Here is a 26,049-nt window from a genome sequence, read left to right as displayed (position 1 = left end):
TACACAAAGGGAACTCCTCTACCTTTGAAGCTTTGGCTAAATTGGGGAGGGGGCGGCGGGGGCAGGGAGGGTCCGGACCCAGTCGGCCCCTTTCTCAAAGCCCTCTCCTTTCAAGAATGTCTCAAATTCCTGCGGAAACAAGGAGCCGGGGTTGTGGGGGCCGAAGGAAACGGGAGGGGAAAAAAAAAAATTACCCCGGCCGCTCGGCTAATTCCTGCCTGCCACACCTGGGCAGGCAGCGCCGGGTGCATTGTTCGGCCGTAATTGCTGGGTGTTGCATTTCTCTTCTGCTTTAAAGCTTCATTTAACTCAAACTGTTATAATTTTCTCCCCGCTGCCCCCCCCAGCCGTGCTCCCCCCTCCCTGCATTATGCTGGCGGGGCTTTGTAGGGGCTGGGTGAGCCCGGTGAAGGGATTACATCCTCCCCGCCGTCCGGCTGCCACCTCCCAGGGCATTGTCGGAGGGCAAAGCAATTATGGGGGGGGTGGGATGGCACGGGCTGGGGGCACCGAGCCCGAGGGGACAGCCCGAGCGGTGGGTGCCGTGGGGTGGGCGAGCTGGTGGCCCTGGGTGCCACGCTGGGTGCCACACCGGGTACCGCACCGGGTACCACGCCGGGGGCAATGCCCTGTTCGCCGGGATGCAGCGGACACCCCCAGGGCACAGAGCAGGGGGGCACAGGCAGGGATGGGGACACGGGGTGTCCCCTGCAGCGGCCACCTTCATCCTCCTCCCCAAAGGTTGGGTGCTTGCACCCTGGCTGGGCGAGGACACCCGGGGCCAAGGGCGAGCTGGGTGCCCCCCGATTCCCGCAGGCACAAAGCCTGCGGCAAAGCCTCGGCACCGGAACGAAAACTCCCGCAGGCCCCGTCAGTCTAGACACTCGCTTTTATTTGCCTCGGGGTTTCCTCCTTTACACAAATAAACTCCAAAGTCTAACTGTTTAGGCCTAAAACTGACTCGTAAAGGAAACAGCAGAGCTTGTAAAAACACACAACCAACCCATCAAAGACTAGAAAAATAACCTAAAGGCGGTTTTCTCTTTGGCCAGCGGAGCCTGGTGGGCACCCACTCGTGTCCCCACGCTGCCGGCACCCTGGTGACACCGGGAGAGGGCACAGACCTTCCCCTCCAATAAATAACGCAGAGACCCCATGGCCGCGGCGATACAAGTGCTGGCCCCGGCGCCTGCGTGCCCAGGCACCCCCGTCTCCCCTCTAGAGCCGCACAGACAGATGGACGGACAGAACAGCACCCCGCGCTCCCCATCGCCTGGCCGCCCGCCGTGCCCCGCCGTCCCTCGCGGGGACGGGCGCAGCGTCCCACAGGCGCGGGGGCGGGTACGGGCTCCGCACCCCGCGGGGTGGGGACATCCTGCAGTCTCACGGCTGGTCCCATCCATCCCTGGCACCGAGAGGGATGCCTGCGGGGACCGGAACGGGGCCGGGGGTCCCAGCGTGGGGACAAGTCTGCGAGGGTTTGCCAAAGGTAGTGGGTGGTGAAGGTGGGCACCACGGGATGCTCCAGGGAGGAAGGGAGCCCAGCGTGGGGCTATGGACACCGGTGACCGTGCCCAAAGCGCGCGCTCCCCAACCTGCTCGCGGTGCCCGAGAGGAGTATAAAAATAGAGCATCTTTAGGAAAAGCAGCGGGGAAGAAACAGTGCTGGAGGGTGCCGGGAAAAGGGGCAGAGTCTGGCGAGGCCGAAGGCTGTGAGGATGAAGAGGGCAGGGCCCGGTGCGGGGGACGAATCCGGGGCATTACGTGCGTGGGTGAGGGGCGCGGGTGCGGCGGGTGCGGCGGGTGCGGCGGGTCGGGGAGGACGAGCCGACGAACTCGAACTGCTTCTGCCGCTCGGCGTTGTTGGGGAAGGGCAGCTGCCCGCGGTACAGGCGCTTGATGAAGTGGGCTTCCCGCTGGTTCTGGCGGCTGCGGGAGGCTTTGCGGGGCCGGCCCTTGCGGGTGAAGGCCATGTACCACCCCTCGTAGCGGGCGTTTTGGAAAGCTGTGTAGTTGTTCTCCAGCACGATCTCCGTGAAGATGCAGTCCTTGCTCTTGCCGTTGGGCTGCGGGAGGAGGAGAGGGGCACTGAGCGCCCGCGGGGATGGGGCTGGGGGCGCAGGGATGGGGCTGGGGGCGCAGGGATGGGATCGGGGGCTTGGGGATGGGACCCCCAAGGTGCTGCCACCCCTCTGCCACCCCATCCCCGCCACGTTCACCGTGGCACCGACCCCAGGACCAGCTCCCTGGGGGCTTCTCCTTGCAGGAGCCGGGCTGAGCAGCACGGGTGCTGCTGGAGGAGAAGGGGGACTGGCAGCTTTTGGGGGGCCAGGGAGAGCCCCCCCACTGCACCAACACGGCCTCTGTGACTGGGGACACGGGGACCAGCCTGGATGAGCATCCCGGCTCCGGCTGCTCAGCGGCATGCCCGGGCTGAGCTCCGGGACCGGGGGCAGATGGAGGGCGAGCACCGTGGGGGCCAGGACTCACTTTCCCGATGAGCTTGCCCCGCTTGCTCATGCAGATGTACTTCTCGCTCTCAGCCCCCTTGATGCGGACGCGGCTCCCGAAGGTGTCCGTCTCCACGATGAGCTTGGCTGCGAGGAAGGGAGCAAGGGGGAAGTGTCCCACGGGGGCCGTGGCACCCCCCACGAGCACCCAACCACCTGGCACCCGTACCCACCTGGCACCCAAACCACCCCCGTCCCCTTCTCCCTGCCTCCGTCTCACCCCCCAGCATCCCACCCTGCCCGTCACCGGTGGGGCCGGGAGGACGGCGAGCCCCCGCAGCCGGGGCAGGGCAGCCCTTGCCGGGGGACGCTCCCCGGCCATGATGCTAAAGAGCCTTTGTTAAAACCCAGCAGAGTCAAACCGGGCGTTTGATGAAGGCGCTGGGGAGAGCAGTGGCCCCTTCCTCCCCCCGTCCCCGCCCGGCGCATCCACATTGTCGCCGATTCAATGGGTTCTGCAGGGCTAGACCGAGTCCAGCACCCGGTGGGTTAATTATCCTCCTCCTCATTGTCTCTCTACAACACAGCGGTGGCTGCAAAGGTTGGGAGCTGACACCGAAACCAATGACCCTGGCGGGCCTTGCGCTCCCGACAGCCCGAGCCAGCAGGGAGAATTCGGGGAAAGACCTGGAAAGGTGGCGAGTCAGCCTCGCTGGTCACCAGGCTTTGAAAAACCTTTCCCGAAGCTTTTCGATGCCGGGGATGCCAGCCTGGCCTTTGAGGGGCTGCGATGCCCATCAGCCCGGCGTCAGGGCTGGGGGTCCCTGGCCAAACCCATTGGGAAAGGTGATGCGGCCGGGGTGGGCTCTGCCCGTGGTGCCCACCCCGGATGGATATTTAAGAGGCTGATGCTGGGATCGGGTGATTCTCCTCCAGGAAAAGCTGCCTGTTTCACTCCAGGAAGAGATTAGAAAGCAAAAACCCTAAATATAGGGCTTATAAATGCTGCATGGTATCAGAGAAGTGCATGATTTTGGAGGTTTTGAGGTCAGGGTTGGCTGGCTGGCAGCCGTGCCCTCGTGGGATTTATTTAAGGGATTTTTGGGTATAAAAATTTTTTGGGTATAAAAATTTTTTGGGTATAAAACCAGCCAGCCGGGGCAATTAAAACTTCCCCGCGCCCCCCATTCCTGCAAAGCTCCTCCGGGAAGAAGCATTTCCCCAGCCTTTTCCAGCCCTTCCATGAGCACGGCTGTCCCCGGCTGCGGATAAACCCCTCCCAGGGGGGCCCCGGCCTCTTACCGAACTTGTTGCCGTCCTCGGCAGTGGCGGTGATCCTTTTGCCGTTCACCTGGACGTGCTTGCCGCTGGTCCGGCTGTAGAGCTGGTACTCCCTGATCTGCCGTCGGCTCAGCTGGTCGGTCATGGCACCCTGGTCCCTCACGTACTGGTTAAAATTAGGAGACGGTTGATTCTCCCCCTTTGTTTACAAAGGGAAAAATAAAATCAATTTGTTTTGGACAGCCGACGGCAAGGGGACGGAGCGGCGAGCCCGGCGGGGCGGGAGGGCTGGGGCTGGCCCCCAGGGGGCACGGAGACCCACCCGCCACCCCCGTCCGCGGGCGAGGGCGAGCTCCCAGCCCTCGCCAGCCACGCTGGTCCCCTTCCAGCAGCGACGAAGGCACCGAGCAGACGCTTCGGACCTGAGAGCGACCGGCGTCGCGGGCAGGAAGAGGGAGAGGTGTTGCTTTGCAACCCATGCGTGAGGAGTACGCCGGGGAAGGATGCTCGCCTCCAGGTGCAGCCGACAGATCCCTCGGGAGCGGGGTCAAGCTGCTGCTCCCAGCCATGCCCCGGGGCCAGACCGAGCAGCATCTCCTTGCTCGGGCAGCACCCTCGGCTCCCGGGCAGGTACCGAGGGCAGGCTGGGATGCAAGGCGCTTGCAAAACGCCCGCTGGGACCCTGGTGATGGGTGAGCCCCACCTAAAGCTGGGCTGGGTGTCCCAGGAGCAGAGCCGTCCCCTCCCGGTCCCCCCTGAGCGTGCAGCAGCCCTGGGGCCGGAGAGGAAAAAAAAAAAAAAACCAAACCCAACTTGCAGACCCCAACCAGCTCTGTGGCTTACGCTAACGGAACAGCCCTGACACACGAGGGTTATTGCATGGAAAACGGCAGCTGATGACTGCGGATGCGCTGGGGAGGGGGGGGATTAGCGCTGGTGCTCGGCCCCCGTCCCCGCGCCGGGCTCCAGCCAGTGCCTCTCAACACACGTCTTAAGAGAAAAGTTGGTTTCATCGCCGTGCAAGCGGGCAGCCGGGGCTCGCGGCAGCACCGCAGCCGGCTGAGCCGCCCAAGGGACCCCGGCCCCGGCCGAGCCGACCCCAAAACCCACCTCCAAAAGGGCTGCGGGCAGGGGGATGCACCCCGGGAGCTCATCCCATGGGGAGACCCAGGGAGCATTTGGGGTCTGGCTGCCCGGTTCGGGGTGCGCAGCGTCAGCCGGGCGCACGGGACCCGCCGCCTGCATCCCTCCCGGGCTGCGGCATCGCCTCGCTGGGCGCGAAAGCCCGGCACGAGGGCACCCGGCCCCGGGGGAGCAGCGGGATGGTGGGGGGCACTGCCTGCCCCCCATGCACCCCCCAACTCCCCACCACCTTTGTGTCCGCCTGGGGACTCATTTCCTGCCAGGATCCACTTTAAAGCCTTTGGGGCTGGGCGAGGAGGTGGGCTGTGGGGGGGGGTGGCCCCTCTCCATCAAAGGCGGTTCCCTTCCCCTCTCATTTTCAAAGAAATAAAAGCATTTATCTTGGGAAAAAAAAAAGGGGGGGGGGGGGGGGAAGAAAAAAGGTTCTGAGTGCGTGTTAAGGCTGCTGGGGCCGGCAGCTACGGGGGTTTTGTTCGGGCTCTGGAGCAGAGGGTGCTGATATGGAACAGTGCATTTTAATAGCCGCTGCCTTTCTAAAGCGCACAAAAAGGGACGGTGCAGCCTGAGAGGGTGGGGGGGGGTGGGAGAGAGGGGAGGGGGGTGTCGAACCTCACACCACCCCGCTGCCGGGGGGGACCAGAGCCCCGCTCTGCCCCGTTAACCCCCTCGGCAGCCGGCCTCGGCGGGGGGCGAGGGCAGAGCCCGGCCCCGAGGGCTCAAGGCTGACGGACTTGGCACGTCGCTCCCCGAGCAAGCCTGCAAGAAATGTATCGCCTGCCCCGGGAGGGCTTCCCCGCTGACCTTGCCTGGGCCCTCCGGAGGGGTCCGGGGAGGACGCGCCTCCTGGCCACCCGCACCCCAGTGCTGGCCCGTTGCAGCCCCCGATGCCGGCGCCAATGGGCACGGCCGGCTCCGGTGGGGACCCAGCCCCGCGGGCAGCTTCGCAGCATCGTTCCCCTGCCCGGAGCTGGGTACGGCTTGGGGTGGGCATGCGCCGGCCCCCCCCCCCCGCCCCGAAAGCCCCCCGCCAGTGCAAAGGACATCCCCGAAGCAACCGGTTAGCTCGGCGGATGGCAGAGCGGGTGCCTTCGCCCGGCGCAGCTCCACGGCTGCAGCCAGATGTGCCGCAGGGTTAGTACAACAGATCCACGTACCTGGGTCTGACAGGAGAACATGAGGAGCTGGAAACATCTGCGGCAGGAGACAAAAGAGAAAAGGAGAAAACCAGGGTGTTTGCTTGGGGTTAGGATTTATCCCCCCCCACCGCGAGGAATAGCCGCGTCTAACGGCGCTAAGAATAAACTACTGATAAACCCGGGTTGCAGAGAATTGCAACAAGTGGCACGCGGGGCTTACATGGAGAGGTTCTGCAGGCTGATGGGCTGCATGGCGCTCGCCGAAGCCCCCCAGACACCGGCATGAACCGAAGGCACCGCCGCGGGCTCTCTGCAAACCTGCCCTCCCTCACCACCGGCACATCCCCGCCGGGGCAGGGAAAGCCAAGGAGCAGCCTGTCCCCTCCTTCCTGGGGTGATCCCCGCGCTCGGGGCGGGCGAGGGAAAAACCAGGTGAAACCCAGGCTGCGGCCGCACCGGCGAGCCCACGTGCGATGCCAACGTCTCCGGAGCAGCAGCGACGACGGAGCATGGGGGAGGCAGCCGGGATCGGGTCCTCTCCTCCTCCGGCCCTGGGGGCTGCGCGTCCTATTCCTCGGGGGCATCCAGATCCATCCTGCCCCCTGCGTCCCCACCCCATCAGCCTCCCACCCTTGGGCTAGTCCCCGGTTTGCATCTTCCTCCGGCGGCGGCTAGCGGGAAAGGCGGCTGCGAGCCAGGCAGGGCTGCCCACCCTCAAGGGCAGCACCCGCAGCCCCCCGCTCCATCGAGCCGGCAGCACCCTCCCAATCCCGGGCTGGCGATGGGAGGCGGGTGGGCGACGCGCGAAGCGGCGGCCTTTAAAGGTGGGGAGAGCCCGTGCAAAGAGGGGCCGAACCCTCTCCCGGGAGGCAGCCGGCGCTGCGGAGGGAAGGAGGATCGGACTTAGCGGGGGCCGGGGCAGGAGGAGGGGACGGGGGAGGCGGGGAGGAGGCTCAGCCGCGCTCGGGGTGTCCCCATGGCCGGGGGTGGCGAAGCCCCCCGCCTCGCCCGGCGGAAGGGAGGATGCCGGGGTTGGGAGATGGGGGGGGATGATGCCATGGGGCATGGCGATGGGACCAAGGGTGGGAAAAGCCCCCGCCGCTGCGAGATCCGTGCCAGGCCTCGGGGAGGGATGTGCTGGCACGGAGGATGCTTTTTGCCACCCTCCTTTACGCCAAGGTACCAGGCATGGCCCTGGTCTGGGCATCACGCAGAGAAAAAGCGCCGGGGGGAGGGGTTTGTTTAACTGGCTGGTTTAGTGTTGGGGGTCTCTGCCGCAGCTCCCCCCTTGCCCCAGCCCCATCTGGGGGCTGTGCATCCCTCCACGCTCCGTTTGCTCGGCCAGGGAGGTGCTAAGTGCCTTATAAATAGCCTGGCAGGGAGCTGGGGTAATGCCCCGGGGGGTAAAACACCCCTGTGGGGTGTCCCAGACGGGAGAACCCACGGGATTGAGGGGTTTAGCACAGAAACCGCTTGCCTCCACGCTTGTGCCTCAGTTTCCCCACCAGCGCGAGGGGCAATGTGGGAAAGGCATGATGGAGATCAGCAGGGTACCTGCACCCCCAGCTGCAGGAGGGTGTGGGGCCTGATTCAGTGCTAACGACCCAAATTAGACCTCCCCTGATGCCTTCTCACCTCCTGGGCCAGGAATTCGGTCTGAAACACAGTCTGCAGCCCCCAATAACCACGAGCGTGGCATCCCCCAGCTCAGGGGTCCCCGTCCCATCCCATCCCGGGGCTCAGCATCCCTCGGGGGCCGCAGGGCAGGGCTGTGCCTCGGCCCCTCCAGCCGCAGGGGATGATTGATGGCCCCGGAGCCGTCATCGCGCCTGGCCTGTCCCCCCCAGGCTCGGGGCAGAGGGTCCCGGGGAGCCGTCAGCGCAGCGGTGGGGGGGCTGGCTTGTGCAAGCAGCCCCTGCGAGGCGAAGAAAGGCCGAAGGGACAGAGCTGCCTGTCAAAGCCTTCTGCGTGTGGCCCTCGCAGGCCAGAGCCTCCGGGGTCCGCGCCCTGCGAGGGCACCCCCTGACCCCCCCATCCCCAGCCCGGCAGCTGCCCCAGCCCCATCCTTGCATCCCGCTCCCCGCGGCTGGGGACTGACCTGGCCCCGGGTCCCCCCCCCCAAGCCCCGGCAGCCCCCGGGGGCTCAGCCCTCCTGCCCCACACCTGGAGCAGACTAAAGCCGGCCTTTGTGGCGGGCTCGGCTCCCCTCTCGGAGCCAATCTGAGACACAGCAGTCCCCCGCGCGCTCCCGAGGGGCACCGGACCCTCCACAAATACCTGCTGCCTGCAGACCAAGGCCAGGTCAATGGGTTATAATCATCTCCCTGCTGCTCGGTAATCCCCCTTTGTCTCCTATTCACAAGCAACACTTGTTACCCCGCGCCGGACGGCGAGGAGGGGGGCTGCCGCCGGCGTCCCCCAGCCCGAGGGGAAGGATGCTGCCAGGGTGGGCAGCACGCCATGGCCAGGGCAGCGGGCACGAGGGTCCTCGCAGCCCGGGGTGGGAGGCAGGAGGATGCTGGGGGATGCTCCCCCGCACCCCCGCCAACCCCTCCATCCCCGACGGGGAGAGCCGGGAGTGCAAAATATCCTTTATTGGGGAAGGGTAACACCAAACCAGCAGCTTTCCAGGCTCTTCTGCACCTGGAAGGGAAGGAGAAAGAGTCTTACCCACAGGCATCCCGGGCTTTGGGGCCAGGTCCTCCCCAGCCCCACTCAGCCATAAGATGGGGGGCACGCACAGACCCCCTCCCAGCCCCGTCGGGACCCTCGCACCCCGCTGCCCCGTACCTGGCCAGGCTCCGCTGCAGCTCCTGCTACTTCTTCACCGCTGCCTTCCTGCCCCGGCCAACTCCTCTCCCCTGCAGGGATGGGGCCGTGGCTGAGCACAGGGCCCCCCAGCCCGGGCACAGCCAGCCAGGCCCTCTGTTTCTCCCCCATTTTTGGGTTCAGCAGCTGATTAGCATCACACATCAGCCCCTTTCCCTCCCCAAGACCCCCCCAGTCCTGATCAGCCCACATGCCTGGCTGCCACCGGCAAGTGGGGGATGCAGAGGGAGACCCCGGCCAGCCCCTGCCTCGCCGGGAAGGGGATCCTCGGGGGAGACATCACTCCTGCTTGGGAGAGAAGGGGAGGGCTGGGATTTGGGGTGCAGGGTCCCGGCAGCGTGGGGCAATCCGCTGCTCCGTGGCAGGGCTGGTGGATGCATTTCCCTCCATCATACTCACAGCTCATCCTCCTTCTCCAGCCTCCTCTTCTAGGGGAGAGAGAGGAAGATGTAGACGCAGGGCCAGGCACGCACAGGCGGGATGGGGACTCTCTACGGAGCCCGTGACTCTTCCTCCCCGAGGGAGGAAGGTCACGGCTCAGCCCCGTTACAGTTTGGGTCTGGGTGGGAGCGCGGAGCCGCCCATCCCTGGGGTCAGGGCACGGGGAAGCTCCCAGCAGAGGGGCTGCACCCCCAGCACAGGGACCCCTCCGCTCACCGCACCCCCGGCCCAGGGGCGCTCACCTTGGCAGCGCTGCCCTTCCTGGCAGCTTGGCCCTTGGGGGGCTTCTCAGGGGACTCCTCCACTAGCTCCTCTTCCTCAGCATCCTCCCCTTCCTCTTCCTCCTTCTCATCCCAGGACAGGTTGGGCATCACTGCGGGAGAGGCGGGCTGAGCCCCCGCTCCCGGCGAGGGGTTACAGGGCGGCAGCACCCCGGTACTTACTGGAGACGTGCTGCCCGCTGATGTAGATGGGGCCGGAGCCGGCTCTCAGGCGGAAGGTGACCGGCGGCGTCAGCTCCATTCCCACCAGCGTGGCCTGGAAGAGGGGAGGGTGACAGCACCCACGGGTGACAGCACCCACCGGCCACAGCCCCCGTGCTGGGCACTCACCGTGGGCAGCACGGAGGGCTTCAGCGTGGCGATGGGCACCGGGGCGCGAGCGTTGCCCTCCTCGGCTGGCACGATCTCCACCACGTGGAACTCATCCCGCGCCATCTCCCCCACGCAGACCTTTAGGGAGCGAGGAGAGCGTCGCCCCGTGTCCCCTGCGCACCCCACGTCTGGGACCCCCGGCGTTTGGGGGAGTCCGGGACCACCTACCGTCCGCAGGGCCAGCTGCTGCTCGCACTGCCATTCCTCCGGCACCTGGAAGGTGTAGGAGTCCTGCGCCCTGCTCAGCTCACACCCTGCGGACAGGTGGGGGTCAGGGTGGGGGGCCGGGGGGGAGGGGGTGCAGCCTCCAGCCCCATAGGGATGCTGCAGGGGGGATGACAACCCCGTGCCTCACCCCAGATCAGGGACACGGGCTTCTCAGATCTGCTGTCGGTGTCGATGCTGTCCGTAAGCGACATGGCTCCGGGATCCCTCGGCCTGGGGAAGCACACAGCGCTATTCTATGGGGCTCCCCCCAAGCTGTGGGACCCCCCCAGCCCCACACCAGCTGCAGGCAGAGGCTCGGGGCCAGCCGGGGCATGTCACCCCTTGTGCTCCCCCAAGACCCCAGCCCCAGAAGCGATGCAGCTGGTTACTAACGCTGCATTAAAAAAACCTCCCCACCCAGACACCTGATTTAATTTCCAGCCTCCAAACACCCCAGCAGCCCCCGCACCCCGGCAGCTTATAGAGGCAGAGCCCCCCCCACCCCCCCAATCAGCACCCCAGCCCTTTAATTAGGGGCAATTAAAGCCCCCAGGTGTGTGACCCCCAGCCTGGAGCCCTGCCCCACACCACAGCTCTCAAGCAGAGGGGGCCCCTTGATCCCACCCCAGGAGGTGGGGTCCCTGCTGAGCCCCCGTGTCCCCCGGTCCCGGAGCACCCCGGTGCTGCAGTGCCAGGCAGGGGCACCCCCCACCCCAAAAGCTGCGGCAGAAGCGTCAGCCTCGTACCCCGAGCGTCCCCAGGGAGCCCCAGCCTGCAGCGGGGTGGTGGGTGAGGGGGTCAAGGGGGGCCCGGTGTCCCCCCGCTGCCCCAGGGAGCCACTGGTGTGGGCACAGAGATGGGACACGGCCCCACGTCGGGGTCTGCAGTGCCAGCCGTGGCACCGCTGCCTGCGCCGCCGGGCGCCCGGGAGCTCTGCGGTGCCGGGGGGCTCTGCTGAGCGGGGACCCAGCCGGCTGCAGCGCTGGGGTCCTGCCGTGGGCCACCCTGGTGTGCCACGGGTCACCGTGCCCTGCCGTGTGCCACTCTGGTGTGCCACGGGTCACCGTGCCCTGCCGTGTGCCGCGGGTCACCATGCCCTGCCGTGTGCCACCGTGGTGTGCCACGGGTCACCGTGCCCTGCCGTGTGCCACTCTGGTGTGCCATGGGTCACCGTGCCCTGTCATGTGCCGCGGGTCACCGTGCCCTGTCATGTGCCGCGGGTCACCGTGCCCTGCCGTGTGCCACCGTGGTGTGCCACGGGTCACCGTGCCCTGCCGTGTGCCACTCTGGTGTGCCACGGGTCACCGTGCCCTGTCATGTGCCGCGGGTCACCGTGCCCTGCCGTGTGCCACCGTGGTGTGCCACGGGTCACCGTGCCCTGCCGTGTGCCACTCTGGTGTGCCACGGGTCACCGTGCCCTGCCATGTGCCACGGGTCACCGTGCTCTGCCGTGTGCCACCGTGGTGTGCCACGGGTCACCGTGCCCTGCCGTGTGCCACTCTGGTGTGCCATGGGTCACCGTGCCCTGTCATGTGTCACCCTGGTGTGCCACAGGTCACTGTGCCCTGCTGTGTGCCGCGGGTCACCATGCCCTGCCGTGTGCCACCCTGGTGTGCCACGGGTCACCATGCCCTGCTGTGTGCCATGGGTCACCATGCCCTGCCGTGTGCCACCCTGGTGTGCCACAGGTCACTGTGCCCTGCTGTGGGCCACCCTGGTGTGCCATGGGTGACCATGCCCTGCCATGTGCCACCTTGGCGTGCCACGGGCCACCATGCCCTGCCGTGTGCCCCCACGCACCACCATGCCCTGCCATATGCCACGGGCCACCATGCCCTGCCATGTGCCACCTTGGCGTGCCATGGGCCACCATGTCCTGCCATGTGCCACCCTGGTGTGCTACGGGCCACCGTGCCCTGCCACGTGCCACCTTGGCGTGCCACAGGCCACCGTGCCCTGCCGTGTGCCCCACACACCACCGTGCCCTGCCATGTGCCCCCACGTGCCACTACGCCCTGCTGTGTGCCACGGGCCACCGTGCCCTGCCATGGGCCCCACACCACCGTGCCCTGCCGTGGGCCACCTTGACGTGCCACAGGCCACCGTGCCCTGCCATGTGCCCCGCACCACTGTGCCCTGCCGTGGGCCGCCTTGGCGTGCCACGGGCCACCGTGCCCTGCCGTGGGCCACCTTGGCGTGCCACGGGCCACCGTGCCCTGCCGTGGGCCACGCACCACCGTGCCCTGCCGTGGGCCGCCTTGGCGTGCCACGGGCCACCGTGCCCTGCCGTGGGCCACGCACCACCGTGCCCTGCCGTGGGCCGCCTTGGCGTGCCACGGGCCACCGTGCCCTGCCGTGGGCCACGCACCACCGTGCCCTGCCGTGGGCCGCCTTGGCGTGCCACGGGCCACCGTGCCCTGCCGTGGGCCACGCACCACCGTGCCCTGCCGTGGGCCGCCTTGGCGTGCCACGGGCCACCGTGCCCTGCCGTGCGCCACGCACCACCGTGCCCTGCCGTGGGCCACCTTGGCGTGCCACGGGCCACCGTGCCCTGCCGTGGGCCACCTTGGCGTGCCACGCGCCACCGTGCCCTGCCGTGGGCCACCTTGGCGTGCCACGGGCCACCGTGCCCTGCCGTGGGCCACGCACCACCGTGCCCTGCCGTGGGCCGCCTTGGCGTGCCACGGGCCACCGTGCCCTGCCGTGCGCCACGCACCACCGTGCCCTGCCGTGGGCCACCTTGGCGTGCCACGGGCCACCGTGCCCTGCCGTGGGCCACCTTGGCGTGCCACAGGCCACTGTGCCCTGCCGTGGGCCACCTTGGCGTGCCACGGGCCACCGTGCCCTGCCGTGGGCCACGCACCACCGTGCCCTGCCGTGGGCCACCTTGGCGTGCCACGGGCCACCGTGCCCTGCCGTGCGCCACGCACCACCGTGCCCTGCCGTGGGCCACCTTGGCGTGCCACGGGCCACCGTGCCCTGCCGTGGGCCACGCACCACCGTGCCCTGCCGTGGGCCGCCCTGCCCGGGCTCCCCGTGCCCTCCCACTCGCCAGTTCGCTCTGCCGTGGGTCCCCACGCCGTGCCATGGGCCACCTCGCCTTGCTACGGGTCGCCGTGCCCGCCCTGTCCCACCTCCGCCGGCCGGGTGCCCCCGTACCCCGCGGTCCCCCCCGCCCCCCCCCCCGGTCCCGGTGCCCCCTGGGCGCAGGCGCGCGTGGGCGTGGCCGCGGCTCCCGGCAGCGCTGGCGATGATGGCGGCGGGGCTGGTGGGGCCGGGGGGCCGGGGGGGCGGCCGGGGGGCCCGGGGCCCGGGCCGGGGTCGCCCCTCCGGTCCCTCAGCAGCTTCTCCCCGCGCAGGGACCCGGCGAGGCCGCGGCGGCCGCTCACGCCCTGTCGCTGCCGGCCGAGGCCTTCGGCAACGATGTGAGTGCGGGGGCGGCAGGGGGGGCCCCGGGACGGGGGGGTGCCAGCCCGGGGGGGGCCCAGCCCCGGGGGGTCCCTGTCCTGGGGGGTCCCAGTCCCGGGAGTCCCAGCCCCGGGGGTTCCCGGTCCTGGGGGGTCCCGGTCCTGGGGGGTCCCAGTCCCGGGGGGTCCCAGCCCCGGGGGGTCCCTGTCCTGGGGGGTCCCTGTCCTGGGGGGTCCCAGTCCCGGGGGTCCCAGTCCCGGAGGGTCCCGGTCCTGGGGGGGGTCCCAGTCCTGCGGGGTCCCGGTACAGGAGGGTCCCGGTCCTGGGGGTTCCCAGCCCCATGGGGGTTCCCAGTCCCAGGGGGGTCCCAGTCCTGGGGGTTCCCAGTCCTGGGGGGGGGGTCCCAGTCCTGCGGGGTCCCGGTACAGGAGGGTCCCGGTCCTGGGGGTTCCCAGTCCTGGGGGCTCCCAGTCCTGGGGGGGGTCCCAGTCCTGGGGGTTCCCAGTCCTGGGGGGGTCCCAGTCCCAGAGGGTCGTGGTCCTGGGGGGGGGGTCCCAGTCCCAGGGAGTCCCAGTCCCGGAGGGTCCTGGTCCTGTGGAGGGTCCCAGTCCCAGGGGGTGCCCAGTCCTGGGGGGTCTCAGTCCCAGGGAGTCCCAGTCCTGGGGGTGGGGTGGGGATCCCAGTCCTGGAGGGTCTCAGTCCCAGGGGAGTCCCAGTCTTGGGGGGTCCCAGTCCAGGGGGGTCTCAGTCCCATGGGGGTCCCAGTCCTGAGGGGGGTCCCAGTACAGGAGGGTCCCAGTCCTGAGGGGGGTCCCAGACCCGGGGGGGCCCCAGTCCTGGGGGGGGTCCCAGCCCCATGGGGGGTCCCAGTCCAGGGCGGGGTCCCAGACCCGGGGGGATCCCAGTCCAGGAGGGTCCCAGTCCTGGGGGGGGTCCCAGTCCTGGGGGGGTCCCAGACCCAGGGGGAGGTCCCAGTCCAGGAGGGTCCCAGTCCCAAGGGGGTCCCAGTCCTGGGGGAGGGGATCCCAGCCCCAGGGGTGGGGTCCCAGCCCTGGGGGTTCCCAGTCCAGGGGGGTCCCAGCCCCAGGGGAGGGGATGTCCCAGTCCTGGGAGAGGAGGGGGGGTCCCCAGCCCAGGGAGGGGGTCCTAGCCCAGAGGGGTTCCCTACACTGGTGGGGGTCTCAGCCCCAGGAGAGGAGTCCCAGTCCTGGGGGGTCCCCAGCACCGAGGGGCTGTCAGCCCGCAGAGGGGGGACCCAGCACCAGGGGGGTCCCGCACAGGATGGGGTGCTTTGGGGTTTGCAGGCCCATCGCATCACCTGTGAACCCCCACCCTGGCTGTGGCAGGGGGGGTCTCTTTGGCCGCAGACCCCCCCCCATCACCCACACGCTGTCCCCGCTTTGCCCCCCATTCCCTTTGCCCCCACACACCCCCCAAGGGGAGGAGGGGACCCCCCGGGTGACCCCAATCCTGCCTCCGCAGCCCCGCGTGGAGCTCGCCTGGGCCATGAAGGCGCACCAGCACGCCCAGGTCTACTTCAACGTGAGTCCTGGGGGGGAAGCAAGGTGGTGGGGGGCTCATGGGGAGCGGGGGGGGGGGCAATGCTTAATTCTTTAGTCTTCCTGCGTAGCTCATCTCCTCCGTCGACCCCAAGTTTCTAAACCTCACCAAAGTGGACGACCAGATCTACAGCGAGTTCAGGAAAACCTTCAGGGATCTTAAAATCGATGTGCTCGACCCAGAAGAGCTCAAATCGGAGCCTGCCAAGGAGGTGGGTGGGGAGCAGGGACGCGCACACGCGAATTTCCCCCCTGCCCCTTTCCCCGGGCTCCAGGGATGCGGATGCTTCTCTCCCTAGAAATGGCGCCCGTTCTGCCTGCGGTTCGAGGGGGTGGTGGAGGATTTCAACTACGGCACCCTGCTCCGCCTCGACTGCCGAAAAGACTACACGGAGGAGAACACCATCTTCGGTGAGCGAGGGCCGGCGCGGCCGGGCTCGGAGAGCCGCGGTGCAGGCTGGAGCCAGCGCCCTCCCCGCTAAAAAAGGGGTGCACGAGGCTACACGGAAGCTGAACCCACGGATTTGCTCTGTTATGTTTTTCCTCTCCCCTTTCTAGCCACCAGAATCCAGTTTTTCGCCATCGAAATCGCTCGCAACAGGGAGGGCTGTAACAGCATCGTCTACAGCAGCGCCAGGGCGCCGGGGGAAGCGGCATCGGGGTGAGATCCCCCGGTGCCGAACCCAGGAGGGGCAGAGTGCCCCTGCCCGGGCAGGGGGAGAGCAGGACTGTACCCGCCTTCCCCGCTCCTCCCAGTTCAGATGCTGTCTGCAGACTGTAAATAAATGTTTTGTAAAAAAAAAAAAAAAAAATTCCTCGTGCTGCAGGTGTTGAAAGGGTCATTCCCTAGAAAGACCAAAACCGCTAAGAAGTATCGCTGAATCCACTTTGATTTTGGCTAGACCTTTGCCTGCGCCGCAAAAGGCCCCCGCGCCAGAGTACGATCTACCCACGCGATTAAATATGCTTTTTTTTTTTTTTCAAACCCACTTCACTTGGAAAAACTCGCCCCCGAGCAGGCAGGGGCAAGCTCCGCGCGCAGGCGACGATGCCCAGGCAGACACGGCTCAGTAGAAACCATTGAAGTTTTATTTGCAGTCACAATGCTTACACTGTATGCAGCAAACACCCTTACAAGTCAACCAGCAATCTGCTCACGCGAGAAAAAGGACCCAACACACAATCGCCAGAGGAAAGAAAACAAAAAAAAAAAAAAAAAAAAGAAAAATAAAATTAAAGAGTAGGTGGTGTCTGGGAAGAGAAACTGAAGCCCTAAGGACCGAGTGTCTGTGGGTAGAGCTGAGCAAGAGGATGCACACGACTAGCAGCAACAACAGTGGAAAAAGTACAAGGCAAACAGGTTCCCTCCCCCATCAGCTTTCCTCTGTAAGTCAATTTTATATCCAAAACATTTATTATGGTGACTTAGGGGGAAAAAAAAAATAAAAAAAAAATACGGAGTCATTTTAAAGATTTTAAAGGGGGTGTTAAATACTTCATGCTAGGCAAACCTTGTTATTAAGAACCCTCCGAGGCGGCAGCCCTGCGCTGCGGGCTCGGGCTGGGCGCAGGCGTGTGCTGCTGCGAGCTCCCGAGCGTCCCCGCCGCGCGCTTCCCGCTCGACTGAGATGGGGGGGAAGGAAAAAAAAAAAAAAAAACAAACCCAAACCAACCACCAAACCCCAAAATAAAAGAAAAGAAGGCAGATTGAGGAGAGTGCCGCTGGGCAGGCGGCTGGCGCGGCGTCGGTCCGGAGGCGAGGGCCCTGCGAGAAGCGGGTTGACGAGGGGACAGCGCCTACTGCTACACCGGGGGACGGGAGAGACACCCACGAGCAAGCACGAATGAAAGATCACGCGGCATGGCTTAGAGTTCCTAATAACAAGGGCAAGACAGTAACAGGAAGTCGTGATTTCAAGGGGCTTAATAAGAAAAAATATACATTTGGAATTTTACAATGCCTTTTTTTTTGTTGTTGTTGAATTTTTTTTTCTTTTTTTTTTTTTTTCTTCTCTCTACACTTGTCACTAAATATATCTCTGCACTTTCACACACCCACCCCTCGCCCAGTAAAGCTTCAGGCCTGCAGGACACGCTTTCCTCACTCGCATACACAACCCTCACGCCAGCACCGGTGCACCAGGACTCTGTAAAAATTTCAATCACACTTTTTTTTTCTTTTTTTTTTTTTAAACTGAGTCAATATAAACCTTGTTCAAAATGTTATGAAAAAATGTACATGTTTATACAAGGCAGGCTGCAGCAGAGCGCTGGCGTTCCACGCAGACATTCGGGTAGGGAGACGCTGGATTCTTGCACCTGGCTTATGCCCTTCCACCCCCTCCCACGGAAACAGAAGCACCCTGCCCCGGTGAGCTCAACCACCCCTCCTGTTCCCTCCTCCCTCGGGACGTGGAGTACGGCCCAAAGCGAGCGCCGCAATCCAGCCCTGGGGAAGAGCAGGGATTAGAAACGCCCTCTTTTCTTTCCATCGGAAACGGTAACCCCTCTGGGCCAGGCCAAAGAGATGCTGCTCTGTACAGGTGGAGTTGGGAGACGTCAGCTCATCATATCGTTGCTGTTCACGCCGTAGGTGGAGTTCTTCATGGAGTCGTTCACCTCTCGCCTGAACGCCGACAGGTTTTGCGTAAACCTAAGGAAAAGGCAGAGCAGCGTGTTGGAGCAGGAGGTTGCCCTGATCCGCCTGTGATTTTTTTTTGCTCCCCGTGAGTCTGCGCTTCTGCGTTAAGCTGTGGGCTTCGGCGCGCCTCGGGCTGGGCTCAGCCCCACAAAAGGGTCTCTGACCCGTACTGACCTGTCCCTGTTCTTGGTTAGGAGGTTGCGTTCAATGCCTTCCATGAGGTTCTCAAAGCAGAGGTGCATCGCCTGCTGCTTCTCCGGAGGCTGGCTGTTCACTATACTGTTCCTCAAGTCGGAGAAATACTGGGCGAGACAAGAGAAGGATGGGTTAATTTTCAGCTGAATCGTCACCTTGCCTTTGGGACAGAGCACGCGTAACAGGCTCTTGGGAAGAGGGAGGAAACGTGTTACAGCTCTTCAGGTGACTTCTAGTGCCCTTACAAAAGTTAAGAGGATTCCTTAGCGCCAAGGCTACTGCAGGGGAGGGCTGGACACCCTTCCCTCGACACACAAGCTCTCCAAGTGCCGACTTCCCAACCACCCGCTCTGACACCGTTCTGCTCCCTTCAGCCCGAAGGCTCCAGCATCATTCAAGCCCAGACAGCTCCTCCAGCTGCAATGGGAGGGCACGACGTTTACCTTTTCGTTGAGCAATATCAAGCCGAGCAGAGGCCGAGACATTGACCACTGGTTCCTGCAGTCCTCAAAGATGATGATATTCAGCACTGTTGACAGCATCTGGAAGAGGGAGAGCGAGGTTTAAAACCAGCCCTTCCATCCCAGCTCTCTCCTCACCACGGCACCGTGCGGGCTCAGGAGCAACGATTCGCCTTTGATGCTCCCAGTGTTGGAGCCTCAATGCTACGGAGCTCTCGGCATCATGGAACACGAGGAGGACCTGGAGCCCCCATGAAGTGGAGAACTTCACTGAAGGCACGTGGAGGAGGTGCTGAAAGCTCTTAGAATATGAAGAAATGGCTTCAAGCTGTGCCACGGAAGGTTTAGATTGGCTATTAGGAAAAGTTTCTTCACCAAAAGGGTCATCAAGCACCGGGACAGGCTGCCCAGGGAAGCGGTGGAGTCCCCCTCCCTGGAGATATTTAACAGATGTGTAGCTGCGGTGCTTAGGGACATGGTTTAGTGGTGGACTTGGCAGTGCTAGGTTAACGGTTGGACTTGATCTTAAAGATCTTTTCCAACCTAAACAATTCTATGATTTTATTCCTGACACACTCCATCCTGCCCTAAGGCAGCCAGGGGAAAGAGATGAGGCCACACCTGGAATGCTGTGTCCAGTTTTGGGCCCCTCAGCACAAGGAGGACATTGGGGTGCTGGAGCGTGTCCAGAGAAGGGCAACGGAGCTGGGGAAGGGTCTGGAGCACAGGGCTGGTGGGGAGCAGCTGGGGGAGCTGGGGGTGTTCAGCCTGGAGAAGAGGAGGCTGAGGGGAGACCTGATCGCTCTCTACAGCTGCCTGACAGGAGGGGGCAGGGAGGGGGGTGTTGGGCTCTTCTCCCAAGTAGTTAGCGATAGGACAAGAGGAAATGGGCTCAAGCTGCATCAGGGCAGGTTTCGATTGGCTATTAGGAAAAATTTCTTCACGGAATGGGCAGTCAAGCATTGGAGCAGGCTGCCCAGAGAGGTGGGGGAGTCCCCATCCCTGGAAGTGTTCAAAAAACGGGCAGAGGTGGCACTTGGGGACATGGTTTAGTGGGCATGGGGGTGTTGGGTTGATGTTGGACTGATGATCTTAGAGATCCTTTCCAACCTTAATGATTCCTAGTTCTTACTTTCATTGAAAATAATCCAGCCACCAAGCCAGGAAACACGAAATTGCTACTCTCCCCGTAATTGGTTTAGTGTGGACTTGGTAGTGTTAGGTTAATGGTTGGGCTGGATGATCTTAAAGGTCTTTTCCAACCTAAATGATTCTATGATTGTCTCATCTTCACTTAAACAAGGTAAGAGCAAGTGCTTAAATGCAGAGAGCACGTGCCGTGGTGCCCTGGGGAGCCTCCTCTAGTCCACATTAGGGGTGTCTGCGTTCCCTTCCACAGCCTCCTTAGGCTAATGCCAGTATCTAACCTAGCTGGTTTAGAAGATGCAGTTTCTCTTTTTAATCCTCAGAAAACACAGCTTCTAGCCCCCCAAAACACTGTTTCTCTTTGCATTCGATACATCAGCAAAGGCAGAACAATATTCCCTGCTTTCACGTGGGAGTCACGCTGACATGCACCAGCGAGTGAAGCTGGATAACGCCGTCAGAAATGCACCGAGCACTGGTGTTCAAAGCAGTACAGCCAGGCAAGAGGCATGTAAGTGTTTTGCTATAAGGTATGGATATTCAGACCCCGACGCAGGGCCCTCTGGAGCACCTAAACCTCTGTGAGCAGAAACACATGTCATTAAGTGACACAGAGGTACCTGAACTACGCGGTACATGTAGGTATATGCTGAGCTAAGCCTGATGTAAGCAAGGAAAATGTCTCAGCTCGCTATTGATCCCCTGCCACTGCACACACTCCTGACTCAGAGAGAAGACAAATCCCAGCAAGCTCCGTGAGTATCGGAGGTGTTGCGGATGGAAGCAGGAGACAGATGGCAGATGTGCTACCAGCATGTAAAAAAAAAAAAACAAACCCCCGATTATCAAATTCGCCCTGCAGAGGCCATTCTGAAGGCAGGCATGAACAGTGCCAAGGCAGCACGTGCTCCAACAGGCTGCAAACCCAACCTCCACGTTGTCCCGACACGAGCGCCACGGCAGAGAGATTGCTCCCGTATGCTGAAGTCTACGCAGAGCCTTGTTAAGCACGGGGACCCCATGGCGCCTGCTCTGCTGTGAGTGCACATGTACCACTGAATTGTTCCAGGGATTTAAACAAAGCCTGATTTTTTTTTTTTTTTTAAAGCAGCAGAAGAGCACATGCTCTCTGGTTGAAGGTATGTTTCCTGGCTTCGTTTCTATGAACTGCCAGCACCACCCATAACTGTGTTTCTCTTTTTTTTTTTTTAAAAAAAAAAAAAAAAAAAAGACAAAAGCTCATTTTTGGCTACTTCCTTTCATATCTGAAATGCAAAAATGGTGTTCCTTGCACAGGGAGAACCACAGCCCTGAAACAAGGCTTTGAATCAGATCTACCATACGATGAATGCGTAGGAGAGATGCAATACTAGCAAAAAATCCTTTTTGCTCTGGAAAGGCCTGGGGCTCTAGAGCAGGGAGCATGCAGCCCCCACATTACATCACGCTAAGAAAATTCAGGGCTTATCTGGGAGTTTACCACGCCATGCCACAACAAGGCCCTACGCCTTCAGTCTTTACCTGCTGAATCATCTCCGGGTGCTGCTGCATAATGTGCAGGAACCGGTCGCTCTCCTGGGTCAGAGGTGTGGTCCTCTTCTTGGTGCTGCGAGACAGCTGCTTGAAGAGATAGGTGACAATGTGGTCCAAACAGGAGCAGCAGCCTGTGCAAACCATGGTGTCTGCAAGAATAGGAGAGGGGGAAGATATTGGGGTGCTGCCAGCCATTTCCCTTGCGCAGATGCACCTGGGCAGGCTCCCAGGGAAACACCGCCATTTATCCGAGTCCTTTTAAGGACTTCACAAGCAAGAACCAGCTAACCCGAAACAGGTCAGCAACCTCCTCACCGCCACATTCGCTATCTCTAATGTTCCAGCTTTAACAGAGGTGAAACTCCTCCACCCATTCACAAGGTATGTCTTAATTTATCTGTCAGCCTGAAATACCAGGCATTCAAAGCAACCAAAATCTTTCCCTGCTTGCAAATCAAAGCCCTAAGAGCACAACAGAGAGCAGAAGTGGTTACCTAGTGCAGTGAGGCCTTCTGAAATGGAAGAGAGAATATACATGATTACATGAGGCTCCAGACTGGCTATAAAGTTCATGTGGTCCTGGGTAAGAACTTCCAGCAAGGAATAGTATGACTGGCTGAGCTTGGGATAATCCTGCAGAGAAAGGAAGAGAGAAAGACTTTTAAAGGCCTCATGGCTAGCCCGTAACCATCAGTTAAGGCTTTCTGCTAGACCCAACCCATTCATTAATCACCTGAAAAATGCTTACTGAATCTCTTGGAAAGAGAACAAACCAACCTCTCTCACAGCATAATTTATGGGCCAACATATTTTCCCCACTTCTCCCCCACCAAGAGCCTTCCAAACAGGCTCCAGCAACAACGGCCCAGCAGGTTCCCAACACTGTTATATCAAACCATCTTCCCCCACTGCTTTGCTCTTTTCTAAATGGGGAGCGTTAGCTGACTAGTGCCAGTCCTGGAGATGCGGAGATAGGAATGGCTCTCCAGGTGTCCGCGCAGAGTGCCAGATGACAGCAAAATCAACATGCGCAGTGCTGGGTTCAGCAGCCTGCGCTGCAGTCGGTGCCACAGACCCCTCAGCAGCCCCCAGACTCGGGGGGACTCTGCTGGGAGTCCTGCAACGCAGCCCCGTCTCAAGAGTTGTATTTGAGCTGCGTGTCTCAAGAGCAATGGTTTGGCCAGCGGTCTATTAAATCAAGAACATGCTGAATGCAGTCACAGAGATGGCAACAACTTCTTTCAGATCCTGCTATGGAAGACTTGGGAGGAATATACGCTGCCCTCCTCCATATTTTGCCAAGTAGGACCGTGCTGGTGGGTCTCAAAGCTCTGCTGCAAAATGGATTTCTGTATACAAGGTCTGGATAGGAGCAAGACTCTGTAGGTGATGTCTTCAGCAAGCAGGTTGCACTGTAATTGCTGATGCATCGAGATCTCTGCCCACAGGCAATACAGGAAGAACAATCCTTCACTCGCAGGAAGTGTTTTTCAGATAGAGGAGGAATTATTTTGGTAATTGCCCTGCTGAGACTTGGAGCGTACCCCGCTGGAGAGCTGAGCGCTGGGGCTGCCCAGCGGGGCCTCGGGTGGTGGGGTTACAGCCTTCACGCAGGGCCTGCCGCTGCACATTCCAGGAGCTGTAATTTCCTGCTGGCCTGTGCCTATAGCTGGGGTTCCAGGAAGTGGCACAAGTTCACTCGTCTCTGTGATTAAAGTATTCCTTTACTGTATAATCTTCCAACCCTGTCTTCCCTAGCCACGTGTTTACACTGCTAATCACGGGTGTCAGCTTACCAGAAGGTCACTGTGAGGGATGGAAAGCAGAAGCTTGATAAAAGTTTGCAAGGCATTGTCCAGTGCATCATCCCCGTACAGACGGAAGACCCCAAAGTTGACGTAGCTTCCGCTCAGTGCGGCCTTCAGCATAGAGAAGCAGATGGAAATCCCTTTGAGCTTCAAGGCATAGACTTGATCCTTTGGGACCTCCCCAAGCGTTAAGATACGATTTCCTGCGTGAGCACAGAAGCGGACTCAGTATTTCAGCAACCACATCCAAACCCTGTCTCCCCCAGGGTGCAGGAAAAACAACAGTAGAGCCATAAGGGGTGGCTGAAGTCAGCCACAAGCACCAAGGACTTATTGCCCAGCCAAAGGTTAAGTTACAAGTTAAAAATGGGACTCTACTAGGAACCATGGGAGAACACAACTGCACGTAATTTTGCTGTGGAAACAGGACTGCAAAAGGCCAGGATCGCTCTCCCTTTGCTTCACGGGTTCACCCCATGTCACCTTGCACACTCACAAGGAGCTTGGCTGGGCTCCTGCTCCTTTGCTGTCATTTTCTCCCTCAATTTGCATGGCAAACACCCTGCCCCTCCTGCTTGCCTGCCTACCCAGCACTTCAAGCAGAAGCATCTTCCCGTATCTAAGTATGCATTCAGCAAGTGATTTGGCACTGCTTCCAAACCCGGGCTCGCTCTCTGAGCTGGCAAGTGCCCCAGCCCTCACTCCTCAAGCAAGCGGAGGAGTCAAGGGCAGAGCGAGCCTGCCCGGATCCCACCTGCTGGATACTCACCATACGTAGTTATCATTTTACTTGTTTCTCGGAAGAGCAGGATGCCATTCGGTGAGGACACATCAAACTGCAGCCGTTGGGATCTAATGGAAAGACAGGGAATAAACTGGAGCTCAAACATACCTGGGAGTAAAAATAAAAGCTAATACTCCAGCACCTCCATGTGCTGCTGCGTGCTGGGGCACCCTCCTCCCGGGGCTGCTCCCCAGAGTTCAACAAAACACCCGGGTCTGGTAGAAAATACTCTGTTCATACCAAAGCCAGACAGGACACAGCCACTTAGGGACAGACAAGCTCTGCTGTCGCAGAAGAAAGGGCCTATATTTCACAGACGTTAGGAATATTACAGGATCGAGGCTGGAAATCCTGTCTTGGCAATAGTCACTAGGCTACTGTACACAAACACAGCAAACATCTTGGAAGCAGCATTGTAGGGCAGGCTGACTAGCTCCTATTCATAACACGACCAAGAATTCAGAGCTTGGCATTTTTTCCCCCTACAGTGAATAGATCTTACAATTGAAGCGCAGCAAGTTGTCCAGTTCACCTCTGAAATAAATGAGTGGACGTATTCCAGTAAGGATTGTCCTACTGCAAAGATGCCGCTCGGATGTGGCAAACAGTCTGACAAGCACGGAGAGTCAACTCTCAAATGACTGCATCTGAACCTTGTGTCCCTTCCACTCGGCTCTAACAACGGGCCCTTCCTATAGGGTTGTGTTCAGCTGGCTGTAAGCCAGAGCAACATCTTGGCAACCTTCCACTGCCAGATTAGACAGCTTCTGAATTATCTGAATAGCATCAGAGGTATCTCTCTGCTGGCAAAAAGGGCTAAAAAGCAAAAGTGGTCACCTGGCTGCCAGAGAGAACACCACTCATTTTAAACACAGGTTTTAAAAATTAACATGAGTTGCCTGCCTCCATCTTATAGCACTGTCCTTGGAAGCAGATGCTGAATAAATTCAGTGCTTATTGATCGTGTCTCTTGGTCCGAGTCATGACACAGCTGATATCTGAACCGTTACATTTTCTTCCCTACTGAAATTTCCTACTGAAAAATCCCTACTATGGTTCCTAGTTTTACTTTCATTAAAAAATAATCCAGCCACCAAGCCAGGAAACATGAAATTCATTATTACTCTACCCTTAATCCGTTTAGTGGTGGACTTGGTAGTGTTAGGTTAATGGCTGGACTGGATGATCTTAAAGGTCTTTTCCAACCTCAACAATTCTATGATTCTATGAAACAACGCCAGTTTCCCCCCTGTCCCCTTGGCAGCCTTTATGGCATAAATAGACTGAAGTAGAGAAAACGCAAGTGGGCACCAACACCCACACAAAGGCTGAAGCAGCAGATGGACACAAATCCCTGCCAGCTTTCAGATGCTGGAGGTTCATACCTGTTATGTACCAACTCGGCCATCAGTTTGAGGACAGGTGTAGTGCAGGCTGGGTCATGGTACCAGAGTTCAATTGCCCGCTGGAGGATTGGCATGTAGGATGGGTATCTGCAAGGTGAAAGCTAAGGAACTTTGTTGCTCTGGATGAAGAGAAAAGGTTACAACTTCTACCAAAAAGGCGTATTTTGTGTACTGGCACCCTAACCTTGCAAAGGAGCTTACTTAACGAGGTTAAACAGAGATGCTGCTTGTTGGGGTCTGCTCTATCACAGGAAAAAGAAAAAAATTAAAAAAAAAAATCTTACATCCGTTGGAGTTGCATACACACACTTCTTATACTAGGACAAACCAGAAGCAGAAACGTTTTGAATGAAAGGGAAGACAGATACAAAGATCTGTCACTGCAACAGACAGCTGACCTTTACCAGCCAAAGAGAAATCTGGAGCCCAGACACGGTGCTCTTTGAGCAGCTATGCTCTCACCAAGAGGACAAAGATACTAACTGCTGTTGGCTTTAGCGAGCAAGAAGAAAGCTTTTGCTGCTGCTGAGACACAAGCATCCCGTTAAAGGCCTTTGTACTTTACAGGTCAAATCTTTTTAGGTCCAATCGGAAAAACCCCAACAGTTCAGCTTTGAGCAGATTTCTAGGTTGACCTGGTTGCTGACAGACCAAGTCAAATCTATTTTAGGGCTTAGAGACAGGACACCGAGCACTATAAAAGTGAAGAGAAACCCCAGTCAGGATTTAGCAGGGAAAATAGGGCATTTGGATGCAGCCAGCCAGAGTTCTCCCCTCTGACAGACAGGATGACTCAAGTTTTAGGGCAGTAGAAGGATACATCCACTCAAACAGCATCATGAAGCTGGTCTTGGCATTGAAGGCAAAGGCTATTCCCCTCAAGTCTCTCACCAAACCAACCAAAGTTCTCTGTATTGCAAAAAGAAAAGATACGTTAAAACATAACACACATATGCATCTCTCCCTCC

The 26,049-nt window shown here is 60.7% G+C and overlaps 4 protein-coding genes across 6 annotated transcripts in view; 1 reads left to right on the top strand and 3 right to left on the bottom strand.

Annotated features, from left to right (window-relative positions):
* Window positions 1-1,760: 1,760 nt before the first annotated feature.
* FGF17 (fibroblast growth factor 17) lies at window positions 1,761-6,058 on the bottom strand. Its single transcript, XM_075724185.1, has 4 exons — window positions 6,029-6,058; window positions 3,753-3,897; window positions 2,491-2,597; window positions 1,761-2,066 (listed from the first exon to the last, which is right to left on the bottom strand). Exons 1-4 carry the CDS (start codon window positions 6,047-6,049, stop codon window positions 1,761-1,763), a joined length of 579 nt encoding a protein of 192 aa, XP_075580300.1. The 5' UTR covers window positions 6,050-6,058.
* Window positions 6,059-8,826: 2,768 nt separating this feature from the next.
* Window positions 8,827-10,352, bottom strand: NPM2 (nucleophosmin/nucleoplasmin 2). The gene is made up of 8 exons (XM_075724119.1): window positions 10,289-10,352; window positions 10,102-10,187; window positions 9,892-10,011; window positions 9,724-9,817; window positions 9,523-9,653; window positions 9,239-9,267; window positions 9,088-9,124; window positions 8,827-8,871 (listed from the first exon to the last, which is right to left on the bottom strand). Exons 1-8 carry the CDS (start codon window positions 10,350-10,352, stop codon window positions 8,827-8,829), a joined length of 606 nt encoding a protein of 201 aa, XP_075580234.1.
* A 3,041-nt stretch (window positions 10,353-13,393) lies between these two features.
* Window positions 13,394-15,772, top strand: PBDC1 (polysaccharide biosynthesis domain containing 1). Its single transcript, XM_075724184.1, has 6 exons — window positions 13,394-13,408; window positions 13,485-13,565; window positions 15,031-15,090; window positions 15,179-15,319; window positions 15,407-15,518; window positions 15,666-15,772. Exons 1-6 carry the CDS (start codon window positions 13,394-13,396, stop codon window positions 15,770-15,772), a joined length of 516 nt encoding a protein of 171 aa, XP_075580299.1.
* A 402-nt stretch (window positions 15,773-16,174) lies between these two features.
* Window positions 16,175-26,049, bottom strand: part of XPO7 (exportin 7) — a 51,522-nt gene continuing 41,647 nt past the window's right edge. For all 3 annotated transcript variants that reach the window (XM_075723997.1, XM_075723998.1, XM_075723999.1), the window contains 9 exons: window positions 25,902-25,990; window positions 25,061-25,168; window positions 23,661-23,743; window positions 22,880-23,094; window positions 21,578-21,716; window positions 21,072-21,232; window positions 18,387-18,485; window positions 17,923-18,050; window positions 16,175-17,760 (listed from right to left, as the gene is read on the bottom strand). In XM_075723997.1, the coding sequence (XP_075580112.1) occupies window positions 17,667-17,760; window positions 17,923-18,050; window positions 18,387-18,485; window positions 21,072-21,232; window positions 21,578-21,716; window positions 22,880-23,094; window positions 23,661-23,743; window positions 25,061-25,168; window positions 25,902-25,990 (1,116 nt within the window). In that variant the 3' untranslated portion in view covers window positions 16,175-17,666. The remainder of the gene's footprint in view (window positions 17,761-17,922; window positions 18,051-18,386; window positions 18,486-21,071; window positions 21,233-21,577; window positions 21,717-22,879; window positions 23,095-23,660; window positions 23,744-25,060; window positions 25,169-25,901; window positions 25,991-26,049) is intronic.

This window comes from Pelecanus crispus, chromosome 21, assembly GCF_030463565.1.
Source record: "Pelecanus crispus isolate bPelCri1 chromosome 21, bPelCri1.pri, whole genome shotgun sequence".
Classification (NCBI taxonomy): Eukaryota; Metazoa; Chordata; class Aves; order Pelecaniformes; family Pelecanidae; genus Pelecanus; species Pelecanus crispus.
Note: the sequence above shows the minus strand (reverse complement) of the source record. Positions and strands in the feature narration are given on the sequence as shown.

What these genes read in the sequence shown, in the direction of transcription:
- FGF17 (XM_075724185.1), bottom strand. Translation starts at nt 6,049, where the DNA reads ATGTTCTCCTGTCAGACCCAG. An exon ending in TGTTCTCCTGTCAGACCCAG is followed by an intron (nt 3,898 to 6,028) that starts GTACGTGGATCT and finishes AATTTTAACCAG; the next exon opens with TACGTGAGGGACCAGGGTGC. An exon ending in CGAGGACGGCAACAAGTTCG is followed by an intron (nt 2,598 to 3,752) that starts GTAAGAGGCCGG and finishes CCTTCCTCGCAG; the next exon opens with CCAAGCTCATCGTGGAGACG.
- NPM2 (XM_075724119.1), bottom strand. Translation starts at nt 10,352, where the DNA reads ATGTCGCTTACGGACAGCATCGACACCGACAGCAGATCTGAGAAGCCC. An exon ending in AGCCCTCCGTGCTGCCCACG is followed by an intron (nt 9,818 to 9,891) that starts GTGAGTGCCCAG and finishes CCCCTCTTCCAG; the next exon opens with GCCACGCTGGTGGGAATGGA. An exon ending in GGAAGGGCAGCGCTGCCAAG is followed by an intron (nt 9,268 to 9,522) that starts GTGAGCGCCCCT and finishes TCTCTCCCCTAG; the next exon opens with AAGAGGAGGCTGGAGAAGGA.
- PBDC1 (XM_075724184.1), top strand. An exon ending in CCGAGGCCTTCGGCAACGAT is followed by an intron (nt 13,566 to 15,030) that starts GTGAGTGCGGGG and finishes CTGCCTCCGCAG; the next exon opens with CCCCGCGTGGAGCTCGCCTG. An exon ending in AATCGGAGCCTGCCAAGGAG is followed by an intron (nt 15,320 to 15,406) that starts GTGGGTGGGGAG and finishes TTCTCTCCCTAG; the next exon opens with AAATGGCGCCCGTTCTGCCT.